This window comes from Nyctibius grandis, chromosome 9, assembly GCF_013368605.1.
Source record: "Nyctibius grandis isolate bNycGra1 chromosome 9, bNycGra1.pri, whole genome shotgun sequence".
Taxonomy (NCBI): domain Eukaryota; kingdom Metazoa; phylum Chordata; class Aves; order Nyctibiiformes; family Nyctibiidae; genus Nyctibius; species Nyctibius grandis.
The window spans coordinates 8,803,524-8,822,204 of record NC_090666.1 but is presented as its reverse complement, the minus strand read 5'-3'; the positions used below and the strand labels follow the sequence as shown (position 1 = coordinate 8,822,204).

At 39.0% G+C, this 18,681-nt stretch overlaps 1 protein-coding gene across 1 annotated transcript in view; it reads right to left on the bottom strand.

Moving 5' to 3' along the window:
• The window catches only part of BMPR2 (bone morphogenetic protein receptor type 2), a 112,716-nt gene that overhangs the window by 19,484 nt on the left and 74,551 nt on the right, over positions 1–18,681 (bottom strand). Inside the window, exons 4-7 of the mRNA XM_068407238.1 lie at positions 7,416–7,526; positions 6,808–6,899; positions 4,212–4,442; positions 696–810 (exon numbers count right to left, since the gene is read on the bottom strand). Of these exons, the coding sequence (XP_068263339.1) occupies positions 696–810; positions 4,212–4,442; positions 6,808–6,899; positions 7,416–7,526 (549 nt within the window). The remainder of the gene's footprint in view (positions 1–695; positions 811–4,211; positions 4,443–6,807; positions 6,900–7,415; positions 7,527–18,681) is intronic.

Sequence of the window (18,681 nt, the reverse complement as noted above, 5' to 3'; positions counted from 1 at the left end):
CTTCAGTGCCAGGCCATATTCTGTAGCCTGATACATCACAGATCTCAGAATATCTGCTTTATAATCATGGTGCTTCAGCTGCTGAAATGCTTGCTGAAGCACGCAAGCAGAGATATAAAGATGTAAATCAATATGTTGTCACATCCGGCGCTCTAATAAAACACTAAAAGTCCAGCAGTATCGTTTGTACGCAGCAAAGACCAGGCCCACACCCTTAGACAAAAATCAAGAGATATGATAAATAAAACTACAGTGGAGTCAGAAGATTTAATTATTTCTCTTTGTGTATACAGTTCACACACAAACTAAAAATTGCTTTGGTGATTTGCGTCTGAACTGCAAAAACAAACAGAACACCCCATCTGTTTGCTCTCTGCTAGACAGACATCCAGTGCTTCAGGTCTTCAGTAATCTGTTGCCATGATACAGCAGCACTGCACAACTCTGCCTCCTCCTCTTGCCTTCCTCTGGGGCTCTGCTGGCTTTTACTCCATGTTTTCACACACGCACCACAGCGCAGCCCACAACATGGGATTGTTCAGAAGGAAAGAACATATCAGAAGTCCTGAGTAGTCTCTTTGCATTCATCATTTCCTACTCACCGTACTGTCACAGAGAAAAAAGAAAGGCAGGAATCTACTACCTGATAGAAATAAGAGTATCTTGAACATCTTGGCATCCCCTCCTGGCCTTACCTCCTCGAGGTAGCTCCGTGTGCAGGTACGCCAAGCCCCTAGTGATGGAGTGTGCCAAACGACAGGAGCTCACCCAGTCACTTGTGTGGAGACTCAAATATTTGCACAAAGAACCCTAAAAAATAAAACGTAAATACTGGATTAAAACCATTGTCCAGCTGAATAACTCAAAATCTTCAGGAAAGTCACTTTTATCCATTGCTCCTGAAAGAAGTAATCCTGCAACTGCTTCTGTGTTTACACAGATGTTCTAAAACACAAGATTGGACCAAAGTTTCATTAATTTCTAGTGCTGCCATGCGGTTTATCTAAAGAAGTGTAACACAAAATGTATCACAAAGTAACAGGGACTGCCTTTAGGAATAATGATATTAGTTACAAACCAAAAGCATAGCATGCACTTGATTTATTCTTCTGAAAAAGTCTTGCTGAACAGCAGAAAAAGAAAGGTAACTGCGGGCATAATAGCCTGGGTTACTAAATAGTGGTCTTTAACCATTAGCACTTACAGAAGAATACTCAACATCTCCCACTGGCATCTCCCCTGCTATGATCTATTTATATATCAAAGCAAAAAAAAAAAAAGGCAATTAGGAATAGGAGTGAGTCCACACACACTGAAGAAACACGAAAAAATAATGTCATGTTCTCCTTTTCTTGAAAGAGAAAGGTGAAAAATGGGGGGTTTTTTTAGTAATTTGTGGTGGAATCTCCAAGAAGACCAGAAGGGTGTCAATTATGATACTGAGAGATTCTACAAACTGAGACTGGTATCTGAAACAAGAGCCAGATCCTCCTGCAAACTACGACACCTTCGAGCAATTTTTATGCACACAGTCCCCAATGATAATATGTTCAGTTTAAACAAACTAAATCCCCATGCATGAAGAACAAGTCATCCAGCTGTCTCTGCATAAATAATACAATATAATGTTTATTTATAATTGCAAACTACCCTGGTTTTGCCTATTTAAAACTGTAATCTTAAAGATGCACCAATGTGTAACATCTTACCATAGCTGCAACTAAAAACACTTTATTGCAAAATTAGTTATGTAACATTTGGTTCAAAAAAATCTGGTACGTGCCATTTGAGTCCATCTGGAGTCGACATTCAGGGATGCAGCACATGCACAGTTCAGATGGAGGCACACAGAACCCAGCATTTAAAATGACTGAAGCATTAGACATTTTTTTAATCCAATGCTAAAACTAAAACCAAGTTCTTGACACTCCTTAATAGAATTACAGAAGTCTTACAGCTTTTCAGATTTGGCCTGTGCAGAACAAGGAACCCATAAACAGATAACCTCCTTGGTGACAACACAGACCAAACGTCACTCATAGAGGTTCACAGGAGCATTTTTTTTCATTGTTTAAAATGCTGTTATAGATTTTGGTAATAGATTTTGGTAATTAAAAAAAAAGGTGAGAATCCACCTAGAAATTAGATAATTTTACATTTTTTTTCTTATTGTTTAAAGCTTTTTAAGAAATACAAACACTCTTATTAGACTCCAAATGCCAGAAACTTGGGTGCAGTAATGGATTTTCTTGGCTTAATGGGTTGAGATTCCGGCCCATTCTAACGGAGGCCACAGAATTGTTGCCACGGTGTGACTGGGAAACACTCACTGTATAAAGATCTCAAAGCCACTTCAAGATCTTTCTGCTGCAGAGCTTCCTAGCCACCAGGTATTTTTTAAGCTAGCTGAGGGCTATGATTTTATGCTTTTAGTGAAGTTCAATATAAATGACAACCAGGAAAAGTTTTAGTCAAGATTTAGAGAGATATATCATTCTAATTAAGATTATTCTTGTCAGAGTCATGTTAAATTAGGGGCACTTGTTCCAATTATAACTTTTGATAAAACTGATGTTTTTAACAATTGTAAGACTCAACTACATGTTTTACAACAGTTTTTCTACTGTTGTAAAAAGACATGAATGTCTGACTACTGGGGGGGACAATTCTGTGGCTATTACGTATTTCCTACTATGTCATCCCTTGCAACTTACTAACTACTTACCTGCCACACCTCAGAGTACCATCAGAACAGCATGTTGATAGACAAATACACATATCTTTCAGTTTATTACTTGCTCACCTACTTTCTTTGGTCTGAACACATGTTTGGCTAGTAACCCAATTTCGGTCAAACCTATCTGTCTTGCTTTCACCGAGGCAACACCAAGAACAGTTTTCTGTGTGAAGATGTTCTGGTTTGTGTGTTCCTATTTCCAAGAAGGACAGTATTTCGAGAGAGAATGAAGTTTTGGATGGGAGAGCATTTCACCTGCACATCTTATATAGGTTACTCCTCATTGAAATAAGATTTATGGCTCCAGTTTGAACGGTGCAATTCCCTTTTAGTAGGGCTGCCACAGCACAGTTCCCTGTCTGCTGTTAGCTCCACATACAGCAGAACATCTGCTCACTGGATTAAGGATCACACTGTGCATTAATTACACCTGCTGTGCACTTTTACCAATGACTTCCAAACCACCAGTGGATTGATTTTAAACTAATATTGCTGTTCTTAATACCATACTGAGAAAACGTCTGATAATATGATGTCATAAGCCTCATGTGTGCATTTAATCCGATCGTTAACAGATCCTGTTTATAGAAGCAACGAGACACAATTTTCAATCAAATTACATTTCAGCAGAAAATCCTTTCATTCAAGAAAACAGCAAAACCAGATCACCTGTTAAGACAGTTACGCTATGCCCTCTCAGAAGCAGAATACTCGCTTGATTTCACTTAACTCAATCAGTTGAAAATAAGCCTCCTCTGCCAGAGCTGACATGCTTTGCCACTGTCCATCTGGTATGGGCACAACTGAGCCGCTTCTATGGACGTTTCTTATCAACTGACATGATCAAGTATGTTCTCACTTAAAAGTTTCAGTTAAGAGACTCTCTGTATATTTGTGAACTACTATGTTGCCTTAAATTTGCATATATCTTTAGATATTTATATACACATATGCATTTAACTTTCAACACAAGCATATATGTAAAGCCTCAAACACCCTAGAAGAGAAGTGATCATTACCGCTATTTATTACTGTTCTCTGTCTTTTTGCTACCTGAATAAGCAGCTTTTGTCCAGCTACTGAGTGAGGTCATAACTACCGTAACAGAAGTATAATGTCTTAATACTAAGAAGTTTTAAATTTATTAAATTTATTGAATTATTTTTAAGTAAAACAACTCTTCAAATTCTGTCCTTGAATATTGCACAGTTGACTGCACCATAACCAAGAGCAAATACTACAGCAAAGAATTTGTAAGACTACATTTGGTAGCACTAACTGGGAAATCTTCAAGGACATTGCAGCAGACCACACTAAGGTTCATTAACATTGTAATTTATATGGATTATTTTTACATTACTGTGCACGAAGCAGCAATGAAAAACACTGGCAAATACTAAAGTACATCCTTTTTATGTGGCTATTCTTAGGAATCCAAACCAATCTAACTAACTGATTTATTTGAAGCACTTACATTGGGGTAATATTCCATCACCAATAAATATTCCATACGGCCATCTGCAGTGAATCTCTCATCCCCCACAATGAAGCGGGCGATGTTGTCATGTTCCATCAGTGGAATCCTGTAAATGTTCCTCTCATTGACAAAGTTCTGACGATTAGCAAAAGAAAACACTTTCACAGCAACTGGACGTTCATCTAGGGAGCCTTTATACACTGCTCCATATCGTCCCCGGCCAATCAACTGCAAAAAAATGTAAATAATTAGTTCACTAGAGAATAAATGAAGACAAAATCCCAGTTTTCACACTCTACAAAGGTTGCATGCCGACTTTTATATTGACTTACACTGTAAAAAAAAGTAAATACAGTGAATATTTTGTATTGAAAACTAGAATTAGAATGCTGTCATAAAAACTATTTTGGAGCTGGAAACCTCAGTATAGGCCAACTTAGATCTTACTAAATTGATCTATAGTCTGAATACTTAGTAAATAAATAATGAATAATCTATTCAGCCATTTTATATACAGAATCAATAAAACCCATGTGGTTTGTGCTGCTAATTCTCTTATTAAACTTTTGCCTATTAAACATTTATAGCTTTTATGTGATCAATTTTAATTAACTCCAGAGATAACAGATACTAAGCTATACATTTTATGTTTAGGACAGCTTTATAAGCTGTACCTTTTAGGTTAATAATAACAATATATGCATTTGTGGTGGAAAACAGATATCAAAAAAGGTAAACAGGTTTTAACAGAAAAGAATAATTAATTCCTTACTACCAGTGAATCTTTATTCTAGCCCCCAGTATGTTAGACAATCTTCACAGAAAGGCCTTTCCCATCTCCCTGGCAACTGAAGAAAGATGCAATTTCTGCTCTAAACCAGAACACAGGAACACCTTCCTGAAGAGTCCTAGTTTCTAAAAACAAAAAATTCTAACTACATAAGAATTTATGCATCTATTTAATTCAAATAATTTTCAGGCAGACCTAGACATGAAACTGTAAGGATTTCATGGACAAGTATCTTTTTACTTTTTAAATACTTACAAATAGAGGAGGAATGGAAAGCAGAAGGGATTATAAAGTAATGCTTCTGAAGATGATAAAATTGTCTAGCAGGAAAGTTTTCTAAAATAAAGTCTCATTTAACAGACAGACTTTCCCCTTCTCAGTGCTTTGATGTCAGACAGTCCTCATAGGGGGTTGCAAAATGGCAGAGAGTCACTTTCATGTCCAAACCGAGAATGTATTCTACCCACAGAGATGTGAAAAGGCAAGCACAGGTTAAGACAATTTGTTCTTCAAGACCCTATGACTGGGGGTGAGGAGTCAGCTCCTTAGGATTTGAGAAAGAGGACAGAAGACCCCGTAGCAGATCTCTCCACCACCAAAGTCACTGCTCTTTCCAAAACTGCATATCAGTATGAGTAACTTCATCTGGGGCTTCGCACACTTCTATAACGCGCATACTTATACTCTTGTAAACTCTGCCTCAAGTACTTTTTTGTTGGCAGAAGGCACCCAGTCTTCTTTGCTGATTAGTCTGCTGTCACCATTAGCCCAGACCACACTGCACATCTGCAGCCTGCATCTCTAGGTGTGATTTCTAATGGGCAAAAAGAAAAAAAGTACCACTGCCAGAATCTCTCTAAGTCATTCTACTGATTTATTTCTGGCTAAAGGCTTTTAAAAATTCCATGTAAGTTCTGTCAAGCATACCAATTGAAAGCATAACATTTTGCAGTCTTCTGATGATACATCTAATACCAAACTGAGTAGAGAGTTCTGGTTGGCCTCTAGTTGCCATGGAGATAGAGAGTACCCCACTGTGAAGAATGACTATACGTAAATGCACCACTACTGCAATATACTGCCCTGTCTGCAGTAAATTCTATATTCCAATAGTGTTACTAAAACATTTCAAATGACTACGGTAGGATACTGTACTTAAAGCGATCAGTGTCAAGCAAAAAGATGGACCTTTTCACAGACTCACAGACTGGTTGGGGTTGGAAGGGACTTCTGGAGATCATCCAGTCCAACCCCCTGCCAAAGCAGGTTCCCTTACAGCACATTGCACAGGGTCGTGTCCAGGTGGGTTTTTAATGTCTCCAGAGAAGGAGACTCCACAACCTCCCTGGGCAGCCTGTTCCAGTGCTCCGTCACCCTCACAGTAAAGAAGTTTTTCCTCATATTCGATGGAACTTCCCATGTTTCAGTTTATGCCCACTGCTCCTTGTCCTGTCGCTGGGCACCACTGAGAAGAGTCTGGCCCCATCCCTCTTGATGCCTCTTTTGATGCAATGCTGAAATACAGCACATTCCAATTTCCCCCATTACCTCCCAGTGTTTAGTATTTTCTTCTGAAGGTAGAACATCTTCTAGCTGATACCAATATTACTAACAAAACCAGGCAAAGTGTAACTGTGGTAACCTTTTTTTTAAATTTTATTTTCTTCTTTGAACTATGATTTAGAAGAAAACATTACAGGAGCACTGATACATTTATTTCTGTAGCTATATCTGGGAAGTGATATAACCACAAGTGTTACATTGAATAAAAATGAAGATTAAGAAACTGAGTTGAACATTTACCTCCAACAACTTTAGATTATCCAGATCCAATGAAGGCTCTGATGCTGCTGCCTCCATCATGTTCATACTGTGCAAACCTTGTTTACGGTCTCCTGTGGAAGGGAGTGGGGAGGGAATCAGAAAGTTTCCTTTTTTTTTTGCCATGCTACAAGTGAAAACAATACAACTTACCTGGGACTTGGCAGAAACACATATTGTAGGCAAGGACGTAACAAATAAAAGGAAATCCTGTAAAATCTTGTCAGAGTCAGTAAAATCAGCAGTGAAGGTGCTGATAGCTACAAATTTAAGGCTATCTGCTACACAACTATTTTGATAATTGAATGTCACTGGTGACACTTATAAAGCATGTTCACAACCTCACTTAAGCTGTGTTGAGCAGAGGATTTGTTGAAGAAAAATGGGTCCCAAAATGCCAGCTTGGAGAAATCATCAGTCTCTCTGGACTGTTACGAAAGGGATATCACCACAAAGTGTCAGAGAGGAGAAAGGGGAGCGTTATATACAAACATATAATAGGGACTGGGGAGAACAGAAGATATAAGTATAAATTTGAGAAATAGTCAAAAGAACAATTTAAAAAAAAAAATAGGATGGTCAAACCCTACCTGCAAGCATCCTGTATCCAAAGAACAGAGCGGCAATCAAAACAGCCAGTACAGACACAGATGCAAGGGCAATAACTATAGTCTCATCTCGATGAAAAGAATGAGAAGAATCTGAAAGAAAACAAGATGAAGACTCTTTAATTGTACATTTGAAAGAATCAGCACTATAAAACATGTAATTGTTATTACAACAATAAGATAAAAAAAAATTGTACTCTGGACCGTAAGACATTGCACTAAACTCTTTTTCCTCTTAAAATCCATGGGTGGCAAAAGAGCTGATCAGCTCAAACACAGCTGAGCGCACATTCATCGGCAGCTTTTCCCAGCCTTCCCTTGCCACCGTAGAGAGAGGCACCAAGGGTGGAAAGCGAATCTTCTTTCTAGCCGGCAAAGTCCAGCCCAGCCACTCAAGGCCAAGTTGATGCAGTCCTGCTCTGCTACCTGTGCCTTAAATCCAGTTTCCTGGTATGAATCAGGTTTGTAACCTTTACAGGTTTTTTTAAAATTATTTTTCGCAGAATGAAAATATCAAAAAAGTTTGCTAATGATGCTGCAAATGTGATGAATACTGAATGCTTTGTATTCAAATATCTACAACATACATTAGCTACAAGTCTATTTGTGCAAATATTTCAAAATACTTTGGGGTTTTGGTTTCATATCAGCGCTCAGATAATTTTTAGCATAATTCTTACTCCTTAATTGACAAAAAGACAGAGACATCTCCACAGACTGCAGCAGAGTATCAAGAAACCTGAAACAACAATAAAACACTGAACAAAAATAACAGTTTTATTGAGCCTTTTTTAAAATAACATTTGATTTTTGTCAAAATTTAAGTATCTTGCTTTTTCTTTTTTTTTTTTCCCCTGCGTGCGCCGGGGGGTTCATGAAAAAATTTGTTAAGTGTCTGGAATGGTTAGCTTAATGCTTCTCAACGTCAGACCCCAGTCTTGCTTCTTGCAGGCTTATAAAAATTCAGCCACTTTAATATAAAAATGTATTACTGCAGATATTCCTCTGATGTCAGAATCACTGGAATGTGGCACTACAAGACCTCATTTACTCTGGCTTCAAAACTAAGTTTGCGAACTATGTTTAAACTTGTCTTATATATTGCTAAAAGTACTCCTTAAAAGACTGTAATAAGACCTGACTATGCTAAAACCACAAAATATAAAATGCACACAAGGCTTAAACGTTGGGTAAGTTTTTAGGTGAGACTGAAATACAATTTATGCCAGTCTACACTAACTGAATAAACTGACAAATTCACTTCGCTTCAACTCCATTTAAAAGAAATTAAACATGATTCACTTATTCCAGTTCCCAGTGTGGACATACACAAGAGAACCAGATAAGAACAGAAAGCAAATTTAGAAGACAACAGCTTCCATTTTTACATAACCATAATGGCAAGAGGAAATTTATTATTATATCTGGTAAAACAAAATACCAGAGAGAGTTTCAGCTGTGATAGAGGTATATGAAAAATCACTCAAAAAAATAAAATGCAGCTCATATCTTATAAACTCTTTCAATAAGAGGGAGCTTGTGATAAACACACCACCATCAAATCTAAGTTTGTTCCGTCAAAAGAAATACCATCACTATTGGTTTTGGTAAACTAAGTTTCACTAAGAAAATAAGCTATTGCCACAGAGCACTGTGCTGTGGGATAAGAGTTGTGACTTCCACTGCGAGGAGATTAAAAGATATGTGTTACAATTCTCATCTAAATTATGAATCCAAAACATATACATACATACATATATATTAAAAAACACATCATAAAGGAAACCGTTACATCATACAAAGCTATGTGAAATATTACACAAGTGTAAGAAGCTGAATAATTGCTGGCAGGGAAATCGTAATTTTGACTTTTGTATTTTTGTGAATGGAATTTACATTTTATTGGCTTATCTTTTAAAATATATATTAAATGTGGTGGGTTTTGCATCAGTTCAAGATAGTGCCTGGCTAACGCAGCCATTTCCAACCTTCCCATTGCCAAATATACAGTACTCGTTTCCACCACTGTTTGCCAAACGCTAATGCCTCTGTTTGATCGCTCCACTTCAGTTCTTCTTACACCCAAAGGGTTAACAACACGCCTCCATCATGAGGGTCCCCCTCCACTCTGGAACAGGATTTTGCTGTTCCTCCACTCCCAGCTCGGCTCTTCCCTTAGACACTTGTGAATGGTGGCATTATGCAGGCTGGAGACCTACTAGAAAATCTCCAAATAACAACATTTTGGGCTGATCAGCGGTAGAAAAATATGCAGAGAAAAGGACCATTGCTTGATGGACCATTCCCTCTGGGGGCTTTTTATCTTCAGTGGGTAGCTGTGCAGCCGCCAGGTAACCGCAAAGAACTTCCCTGGCCTTCAACAGGAAAGAATGCTTTAATGTTTGGTTTTTTTTCTTTAAGCAGAGTTGTTTTTTAACAAATCTTAGTTTGGCTTATTTTGAACCAATTTTTAATTCTTATAAATATTTTAAAATAACGTTGTCAACATTCCGACAGCCAGGTCAGTCCTACAGCGTGAGTTACTCTTGTCAGGTTGCTGAGCAACATTTATAAATTTAAGAATAAATACCAATTTCTTAATACGGGTAATCGAACATCTCAATGGAGTGGTAATGTGCAGCTCAAAACAATATGAGTGGGTAAAACACTGCCTATGACAGGCCAGTCATTTCCCAGCAGGGACAATTTCAGTATCTTTTACTTGTAAATCTACATAAAAAGAAAAGCACAAAACAAACACAATGACAAAAAGCCCAGATGGCCCCAAAACCCCCCAAAAAGTACTATTTCTATCTGCCCTCTCTCTGCTTTGTATGACTAATAACTATTGATGACGTCAGATTATCAATCTTTCTTAAATAGAACAAAAAGGATATGTCACCTATCGACCCAGTTTTAAAAACTTCCAAAGCTTATCAAGACTTACTAACTTTCATTTTTTCAAACCATCTTTCTTTGGACACATTTCATCCTCAGCCTTTTACACCAGCTGCTGGTTACACCACACTTGCCTTTAAATGCCTAGATGAGAAATGCTAGCAAAGCCAAAACCAGAGGGGCCCTCTCAAGGCATTTTCAGAGGTTCCCATTTCCTCTTTTATCTACTTTTAAGTAAAATAACACATATTTTATATATACATATACATATGCACACAAGCCATACCTCTCTCGGTATTATTTGGAGATGCATTTTAACTAACTCACCAAAAGGCACATCAGTGTGGGTCAATAAAAGTAATTACTGACCTTTAAGCAAGGCACTTTTAAAATAAGAATGTAAAATACACACACGTATACAGATTTTTTTTCATGTTTTCTTCCACGAACTTAATAGTCCTGTCTGAAACAACCACGACTCCTTAAGATTAGGCAATTCAATATGAAAGTTGATTTGATATTACACTTCCTACCAGTAGCTCCAGACGCATCACAGAGCACGAACAAAATTTTCTGAAGTAAGACTTTGGTGTTCTGAAACTGTTAACAACCCCATCCCCAAATTAGTGGACTCTGCTTTTAAAGTTTATTTACAATGACAAGACACCTGCCCTGCAGCTTCAGTATTTTTTCACCATGTCGTAGTATGAACTGACTTTAAACATGCATAACCACTACTCAACAAGCTCATCTCAGTTTTGGGGATCGTTACCAATATTTGGGTATTCCTTTAGTGAGAAATACAAACTGAACAAAAAAACTGGCCAACACTGGCTTCAAATTTCAGACTGGGAACACTGGGATCTCAATATTATTCCCCAGTCAATGTATAGCACAAAAAAAGCAATAGCATATGCTGAGCAGAATTAGCTGCACACTCTAGAAAATCCAATGATTAAGGAGCTGACTGCTGAGCCAACTTCTACCCACACTGGTACGCAGAAGGTATCAGCAAAGCTTCCTCAAGTTTGCCTTCCTGTAACCGAAAGCAGAGGTTAGCATAGTTGCTTGTTGCGCTGCTATTTATACGCGAGGTTTTTATTTCCATCCTCCGCTTAGGCTCCCCCATCTAAAACAAAATCTGCTGAAACAAAAAATTAAAACCAACAGAAACTGCTGTAAGGCCCAAAACCCCTTAAGAGCCCACTTTTTATCCCCCTTGGACGGGAATGGGAGAGCACGGCTCTCCGCACGCAGCAGTGTGAAGGTGCCGTTTAGAAGGCACCCAGCACGTACATGCTTCTACCTTGAAACGTTTCTGCCAGTAATTCTGACACTAGTCAATATTTTTATGAAGTCCACCAATCCCATCACAAAGAAACATCACAGCAAATAGTGTAACAGTCGTGTTTGTTTTTTTTTTCTTTTTCCCTAAGTAAAAAAGAAACAAAGCACGACTCATTAAAACAGAGACGACCTCCTCCTGGCTGGGGAGCAGCTGGTAACCAACAAGCCACCATTCCCAGAAGCGTCCTGACCTCACCATCAATAAAGAGCTTGTTTTCTGGTTCCAAAAACCTGAGCACAACAGCTCCTGTGTACAGAGAGCATTTTGTCAAAGGTACACACAAATAACTGAGGCTGTATTTCAGGGCACACTGTGACAGGGAATGCTTCTGGTACTCGGTTAGACGTGAGTCATCTGGCTGAACCCAGCCCTGCACCTCTACCACATCAGGGATTTCTCTCTCTTCTCTCAGACATCACTGCCATAATAATTTCCAAACATTTATACAACATCTTTGGTAAATGAATTTTTCAAAATTAAGCTTGCATACTGCCACACGTGGAGGCTGCCTGCTGCTGCTTTCCTAACCTTCCCCAGGAACGACACAGAATGAAGAACGCTGACAGTGCTAATGGCATCTGGAGGAATCATATTTTTCCTTCAAATTAACTTTTCCACTATAAACATAAGCTTGTAATATTAATTAATGCAAAAGGATTCCAATCTGTGCCTATGCTTGAAAAAGCTGCTTCTTTTATTCCTCTGTAATTTAACTTTCAAAAATGAAAGCCTCTTTTGTGTGCTTCCTCTTTCCATATTTAAAAATTAGCATTTCTCCTATTACCAAAGAACATCTTTGAGAAATCAAAGAAAACTGAGACAACGCCAGGTAACAACGGCCAATGGCAAAAGAGTCTGTAAACATTACAGAACTCTTCCCTGGGAGCCAGAAAGAGGACGCGCGATGCCCGTACCTTCCCTTCCCGTCAGCCAAGACTGTGAAACCTGCAGACAGCTATCCCCTCAGTTCCCCCCACCCCAATATATCTTCCCTCTGTGGCCGATCCAGATAAAGCGTCAACTAACCCCCACTACCTACGTTACTGCGTCAGTTCAAGCACCAAAGTCTGTGCTGTGAAGGTAAAACATTCCAGCCTGGCTGACCAACTGTGAGGAACCCATGCAGAGTTTTCACATTTCCTACTTCACCGTTCAGCAGGCTGTTGCCCCTGATACTATTACTAAAATTACAAGGTATGAAGTGAATGGAATGGGAAATGAGGAGAAGGAAGGATAGTCTCCTCCTTATAGCAGCTGAAAGCTATACCACTATACCAAAGGTGCTACACCACGATGGCCAAAGAGCTCCCAGGGACATTGTAGAGATCACTTGTATGATGAGACGTCTTAAGACAGCCACAAGAAAAGGCAGTGTGTGTTAGCATGTTAAAAAACTAGGAATCCCATGGGAAAAAATGTGTATAATTAAAGGCTGTATCACAACACAAACACACACAAGGAGATGGCCTTAAAGCTGTGAAAGCAGCGATGTCGTTTCCTTCGGCTCTTTTAAATGTTTGAACATGAAACCTTAGGCTTCGAAATGTTGTTTCAATGCTATATATTTATATGGGGGGGATCACATAATAAAGGACATTTGCACATAAACTTCCACTAGATCTCTATATTTCTATTAAAGCTTTTCATTCTATTTTTAGAAATCTTCCTACTCTTCATGTAAATGACTCACAGCTGTGTATCTGTCACACAGTAGTAAATAATTCTAGAAAATATATGTGTGTTTAGACAAGCATGGTATAAAAACATTTTAGAGAAACATACAATTATTCTATATAATGAAAATCAGTTTTATAAATAATTACCTATGTTCCCACAGAATTTCTGGTATCAATGTATCAGAAGCCAAGTGATCTTACAGCTGATAGTTACCAAAATATTAATATTTATTTAAATTACCATATCACCAAGTAAGTAGCAATGTTAGTCTCCAAGAAATAAGGAAAACACCATCCTTTAACCTTCACAGCACAACAGCAACATCTGATTCTTCAAAACAGCCACAGCTGTATGGACTCCGATCAAAGTCAGTAAAATTACACAGGGACTCAAAGATCTGCCCATACAGATCGCTTTAAAAAGAAGCGGAGTCTTCACGCCATCCTACAACTATTTCTTTGATGTGATAGATTCAATATGTTCATTGCCAATCTGTTGCAGAAGCTGTTTTTCCATTAAGCAATCTTAATGATACTGAGGCTGAGATCAGAAGCGTGAGGGAAACCTTACGGTTCAGTCACCAACGCAGCACGAGATGGAAGGCTGAAGTGAGGGGGCAATATGGCCTTCAGCTGCAGATGACTGCAAATACGCTCTGCAGATTGGAAAAGGGTCTTTTCAAGTATAATTAATTCTACTTGCTTTTAAAGTCACATTTCTTTTCACAGTGCCCTGCACAACTTTCATGACAGCAATAAGATCTCCGTGCTTTGAAAAAACATACAATTAGCAATCTTTTCCAAGGGCCCATAGATCTCAATCACAATCTGTTTATCTGTTCAGTCTACGCATAGCTTACATCAAACGTGTCCTAGGAATCTTCCACAACGTGTAAAATAAGCCCTCATCCCTTACTGCATTCTAGCAGCGCATTCCAACCCAACCAAAACACCTCATCAGGTCTTTTTTTCTCCTCTCTTCTGGACAGTAATCAACATTTCTTTCCAACCAACTGACCACTACCTCATTCCTGATCCACTGTCCCGCAGCAAGAGAGTTCAGTCTTCATCACGCTAGAGCAAATGACAAGACAGCCTCCAATATAAACAAAACGACTCAAACCATTTTAAGTAAATCTTAAATTCATTCAGTGCAGGGAAGAAAATGTGAAGGAAAAAAAAAATAAGCAGAGAACTTGTAGTGAAGAAATATATTAGTAGCCTTTAGATACCATGGACATAGGTCAGACTTTCATATATGCAAACAAGAATCCCACTCACACGGCCTTCCACACCAATTTAACCACATGCATTTAAACCCACATTTTTAGTTAACCTGGAACTTAAAAGTTATATTCCACAGACCTCTACAACGAACTCCAGCAGGAGCTATTGCCAGTTTTGCATTAAACCTACGCACAGCTCAGAACGATGAAAGGAAAAAAACAGCATTCCCTAAACAACTTTTGCTGTTCACCTGAGCTTTTATAGGTGCACGTTTTAAAACAACTCTTATCCTAATTCTGATTTATGAGCCCGTAAATTTGAAGTGAGGCTGCATCCTTCTGTAAGCGCTTGACAAATTATTAATAAAATTAAAATCCCTGTCCAAATTTTGTAATAAGATAGTATAAAACGTAACTACCTGATACCTATCAATGTGACCACCTTAAATACTTAAAACAAAGTTAAGGTAAGGAACACTATTTCACTCAGAATTTTTGGAGGCACCTGAATGCAGAATGAAGTTAGCCAGAAAACTTCCCTATGGAAGAGGACTGAGCATTTTTATTCACAATGAATTGGTGCTCACACAGATGAAATGCACAATGGGAACTGTATTTTTTGTGGGAGATGGTACAACATTCTTTAACAAAATAATCCTGCCAACCAGTAACCCTAAGGCAATTTTATTTCATAACTGAAAATGGATATGTTTTACTTGGACAAGAGCAAATCTCTGGTTTCTAGTCTATTTCTTTGATGAAGCAGAAAATTTGCACTTAGTTCCAATCATTCCATTATTTGAAGAAAAGATTTAAACTGTCACCAATATGTTTCCACTTTCACTTAGCATCATCATATTTGACTGATTTTAACTTTTTATATAAAATCTTACATACTTATTGTCATGAAGTGTCCTTTATGACGCATCTTTTCATGTTTTTCTCCACATCAGGAGAGCTAAAATTTTAATTAATTTTTCACATAATCGCTTCGCTTTTCGGAACCTGGGCTGTAAGAAAGCACCAGACTCTCACAGGACTTGCACTAACATCACGACCTGGCAACGACGCATCACAGATCCCATCTGTCTCCTCAGAGAACGCCTCAAAACATCATACAGCTTGGGCTGTAAAATTTATTTTCCGTAACATGCTCCAGAGGAATCCTGCTACAGCTAGAAGTCAGTCATTTGTGATGGCAGAGTTTCAGTGGGCAGGTCTCTCTTTGAAAATCTGCTGTCAGAAAATGCAGTTTGGATTTGAGCTTTCTGGGCTTTGTCTCGAAGAGGAGGGCTCCCTCGCTGCCCCTACGGCCAGGCAGTCCGAGGCGTGGAATCCCTGCCAGAGCCTCCATCCTCCTCTGGGGTACCAGATGCCCCCAAGCACCTGATCTGGAGCCAGGCTGTGGGCATTAGATTCGCTTTTTTCTTTGTCTTGAAAACTGAAGGCTGCACTGATACATGAAATTTAAAAATTAAGCACGCGTGGTAATTTCTTTGGCAGAGAAGTGGGTTACACAATCCCTAACGGCTCTTTCTTTGATGAGTAGATACAGAGAGGTGAATTAGCAGCTTGTCACGTTTGTACAGAAGTAATTCCTGAGCTGATAAAAACCCAACACAACTTCTCTTTCTGCCTTTTCTTCTGTGAGTTCAGGCATCTTCAGTGTAATTTCTAACACTACTGAACAGACCCTTATAATGATGTATGTAAAATGAATAGCAATTCAAAAACAAAACCAAACTTAGATCATCTTTCTGAAGTTCCCTATATACCAATAAATACTTGGTTACTACAGAGATAAAAGAAATGCCTTGCTTCTATAGGCAAACTGCATTTGAGTACACCTTGAACTTGCCTTCAAGCTTAATGGAAAGCTAATTTGGGCACTTAACCACATGCTTGGGACATATTCTATATTGAAATAAAATAGTCAGAAAAATGTTTTTTTAATAAAAAGGCTGAAAAAATCTTTTACATTATCCCCTTATATTGACCTTGGACCAATGGGACTTCCTCCTTATCAAACCAAACGGTAACACCGGCTTTAACGTAATGGCACTCTTCCAGCCTCTGTAAAAACACGGGATCAAAAAATGCATGTGCTGCAACGGAAAAAAACCAAGTACTTCAGAAAGCCTCTTTAAAGCTATTTTAAGTTATTTTAAATCCAACAGGCTCAATAGCTAAATATTTCATGTTTGCAATGTTCCCAGGCACTAAAAATAGAGCCCAAGAAATGACATCAAAACACTAAAACACCAGATACACCGAGGGCTGGTGTCATGTCAGTAAAGCTGCACACCTCTGACTGATGTTCAGGAATATTCTTTTCCTGTCAGCCTTGGCAACAGGCGATGAAATATGAACTGATTTAATGGACGTGATTGTACGAGGTGTTTATTCCAAAATCATTTCCCTAAACCTGCAACGAAATCTGAATTATAGCACAATTTTAGGCGACTAACCTGTTCAAGTAAAATCCCAAGATCAACCCAAACAGAGAGAGTGAGAATGAGTTCTGACAAAACCTTTCATCACACTTCTGGTTTATGTCCTAGTACTTCAGATTTAATGTCCTAAATCAGCTTAATACTGTAATCCTCAAGTGTAATCCTCAAGTGTAGCAAATATTTTAGTATTAAAACTTAGCTCTTCCTACTTTCTTTAATTCAGGAACAGTTTTCTATACTTTCAGTACAACTCAGTATGGCACACCTTCTTGTATGTAGAAGTTTTTGTAATTTTGAAATTGAAGGCATGTGCTACAGAGCTGTGAGTTAAACCTGTCTTGACATTTCAGAAACTTTCATAGTTACTAAAGACTGTGTTTGTCTGGCTAATGCCAATTCAACCACCACTCGTGGTACTCCAAAAGCTCCAGCTCTTCCTATCATGGTTTAGAAGGGCAAAGTCTAACATGATAGTACATGTTCCGTTTTCCCATTAATCCTCCCTCATACTCTCCTGTTTTCCCCCGTCATCTTCTCTACATGGCCATATCATTTCTAACTTTTACCAGAGTCTCTTTTTAGGACTTCAAAGATATTTCCAGAATCTCTTGTAACTTTCAGACAACAATAATCATTACATTTCCCCACCCTCTAACATCGTACTCGTTGGTCTTACCAGGTATTTCCCAGATGAAATTATTGTTAGAAGGAATTGCGTGATGAAGCAGAAAGCGGGCAGTTGGGGCCAGACAAAAATCCCCCTCCTATCTTGCTCCAGGGTCCTCAAGAAACGCAGAGAACAGTATCTTCCCTTCTTTTCCTCGAGACCTTAGGCGCTCTCAGTCAGCCAGCCTCAGCGTATCTCAGTCTTCCTCTCTCACTCCCGTACCTCGCCCAGCTCCCATCCAGCACAGCGCCATCACTGAAGACACTGCTCTCCCTCTGCTGCAGTCCCCTCTGTCCACACCAGTGAGCGGAGGTGGCCAGCGGAGCGGCTGAACCTCTCCTGGTTCCTGCTGAAACCCGTCTCTCCTCCCCAGCTGAGAGGCCTTAGCAAGGGCTATTTTCCTCTACCACTGTCCTTGCTTAAATGGAGATTCAGCTGGCTTGTGGGCAGGAGGAACCTCCTTCTCAAAGACACTTCACAGATATGAGATGCAGCTATTTGAGGACGTCCTTAAGTAGGAGGAAATTAAGGACAGAAAAGGCTGTGGAAACCCGACAAGCCCAACAGAGCGGTCAGGAGGGGACAGAGGCACGGCCAGCACTTAGCGGGGCGGAAGCTGAAACGGGGAGAACATCCCGGTGAGGAGAAAAGCTTTAACCTCAGGAGGACCCCGGCAAGATCAATAGTCTCCACTGACAAGCAGCTGCTGTTTCCAAGGCATCATCTGGAGTGATCTTCTTCAAACAGATAACTGCATCTTGTATGCACGAGTGCATATGTTAGATATGTGTAAAGGCATTTTTTTTCCTAAAGGAAAGAAAATTTTTCCGGAGCTTGAAACATAAAGCAAAAAGAAACTCGGGTTCTGTTTCTGGCTCTGACATAGAATAGCCTGATCTTAGGTAGGTTACTACATTTCTTTGTGCTTTATGTTAGCCAGTTATATAATGGGAAAAACAGTACCTTCCCGAACTTCAAAG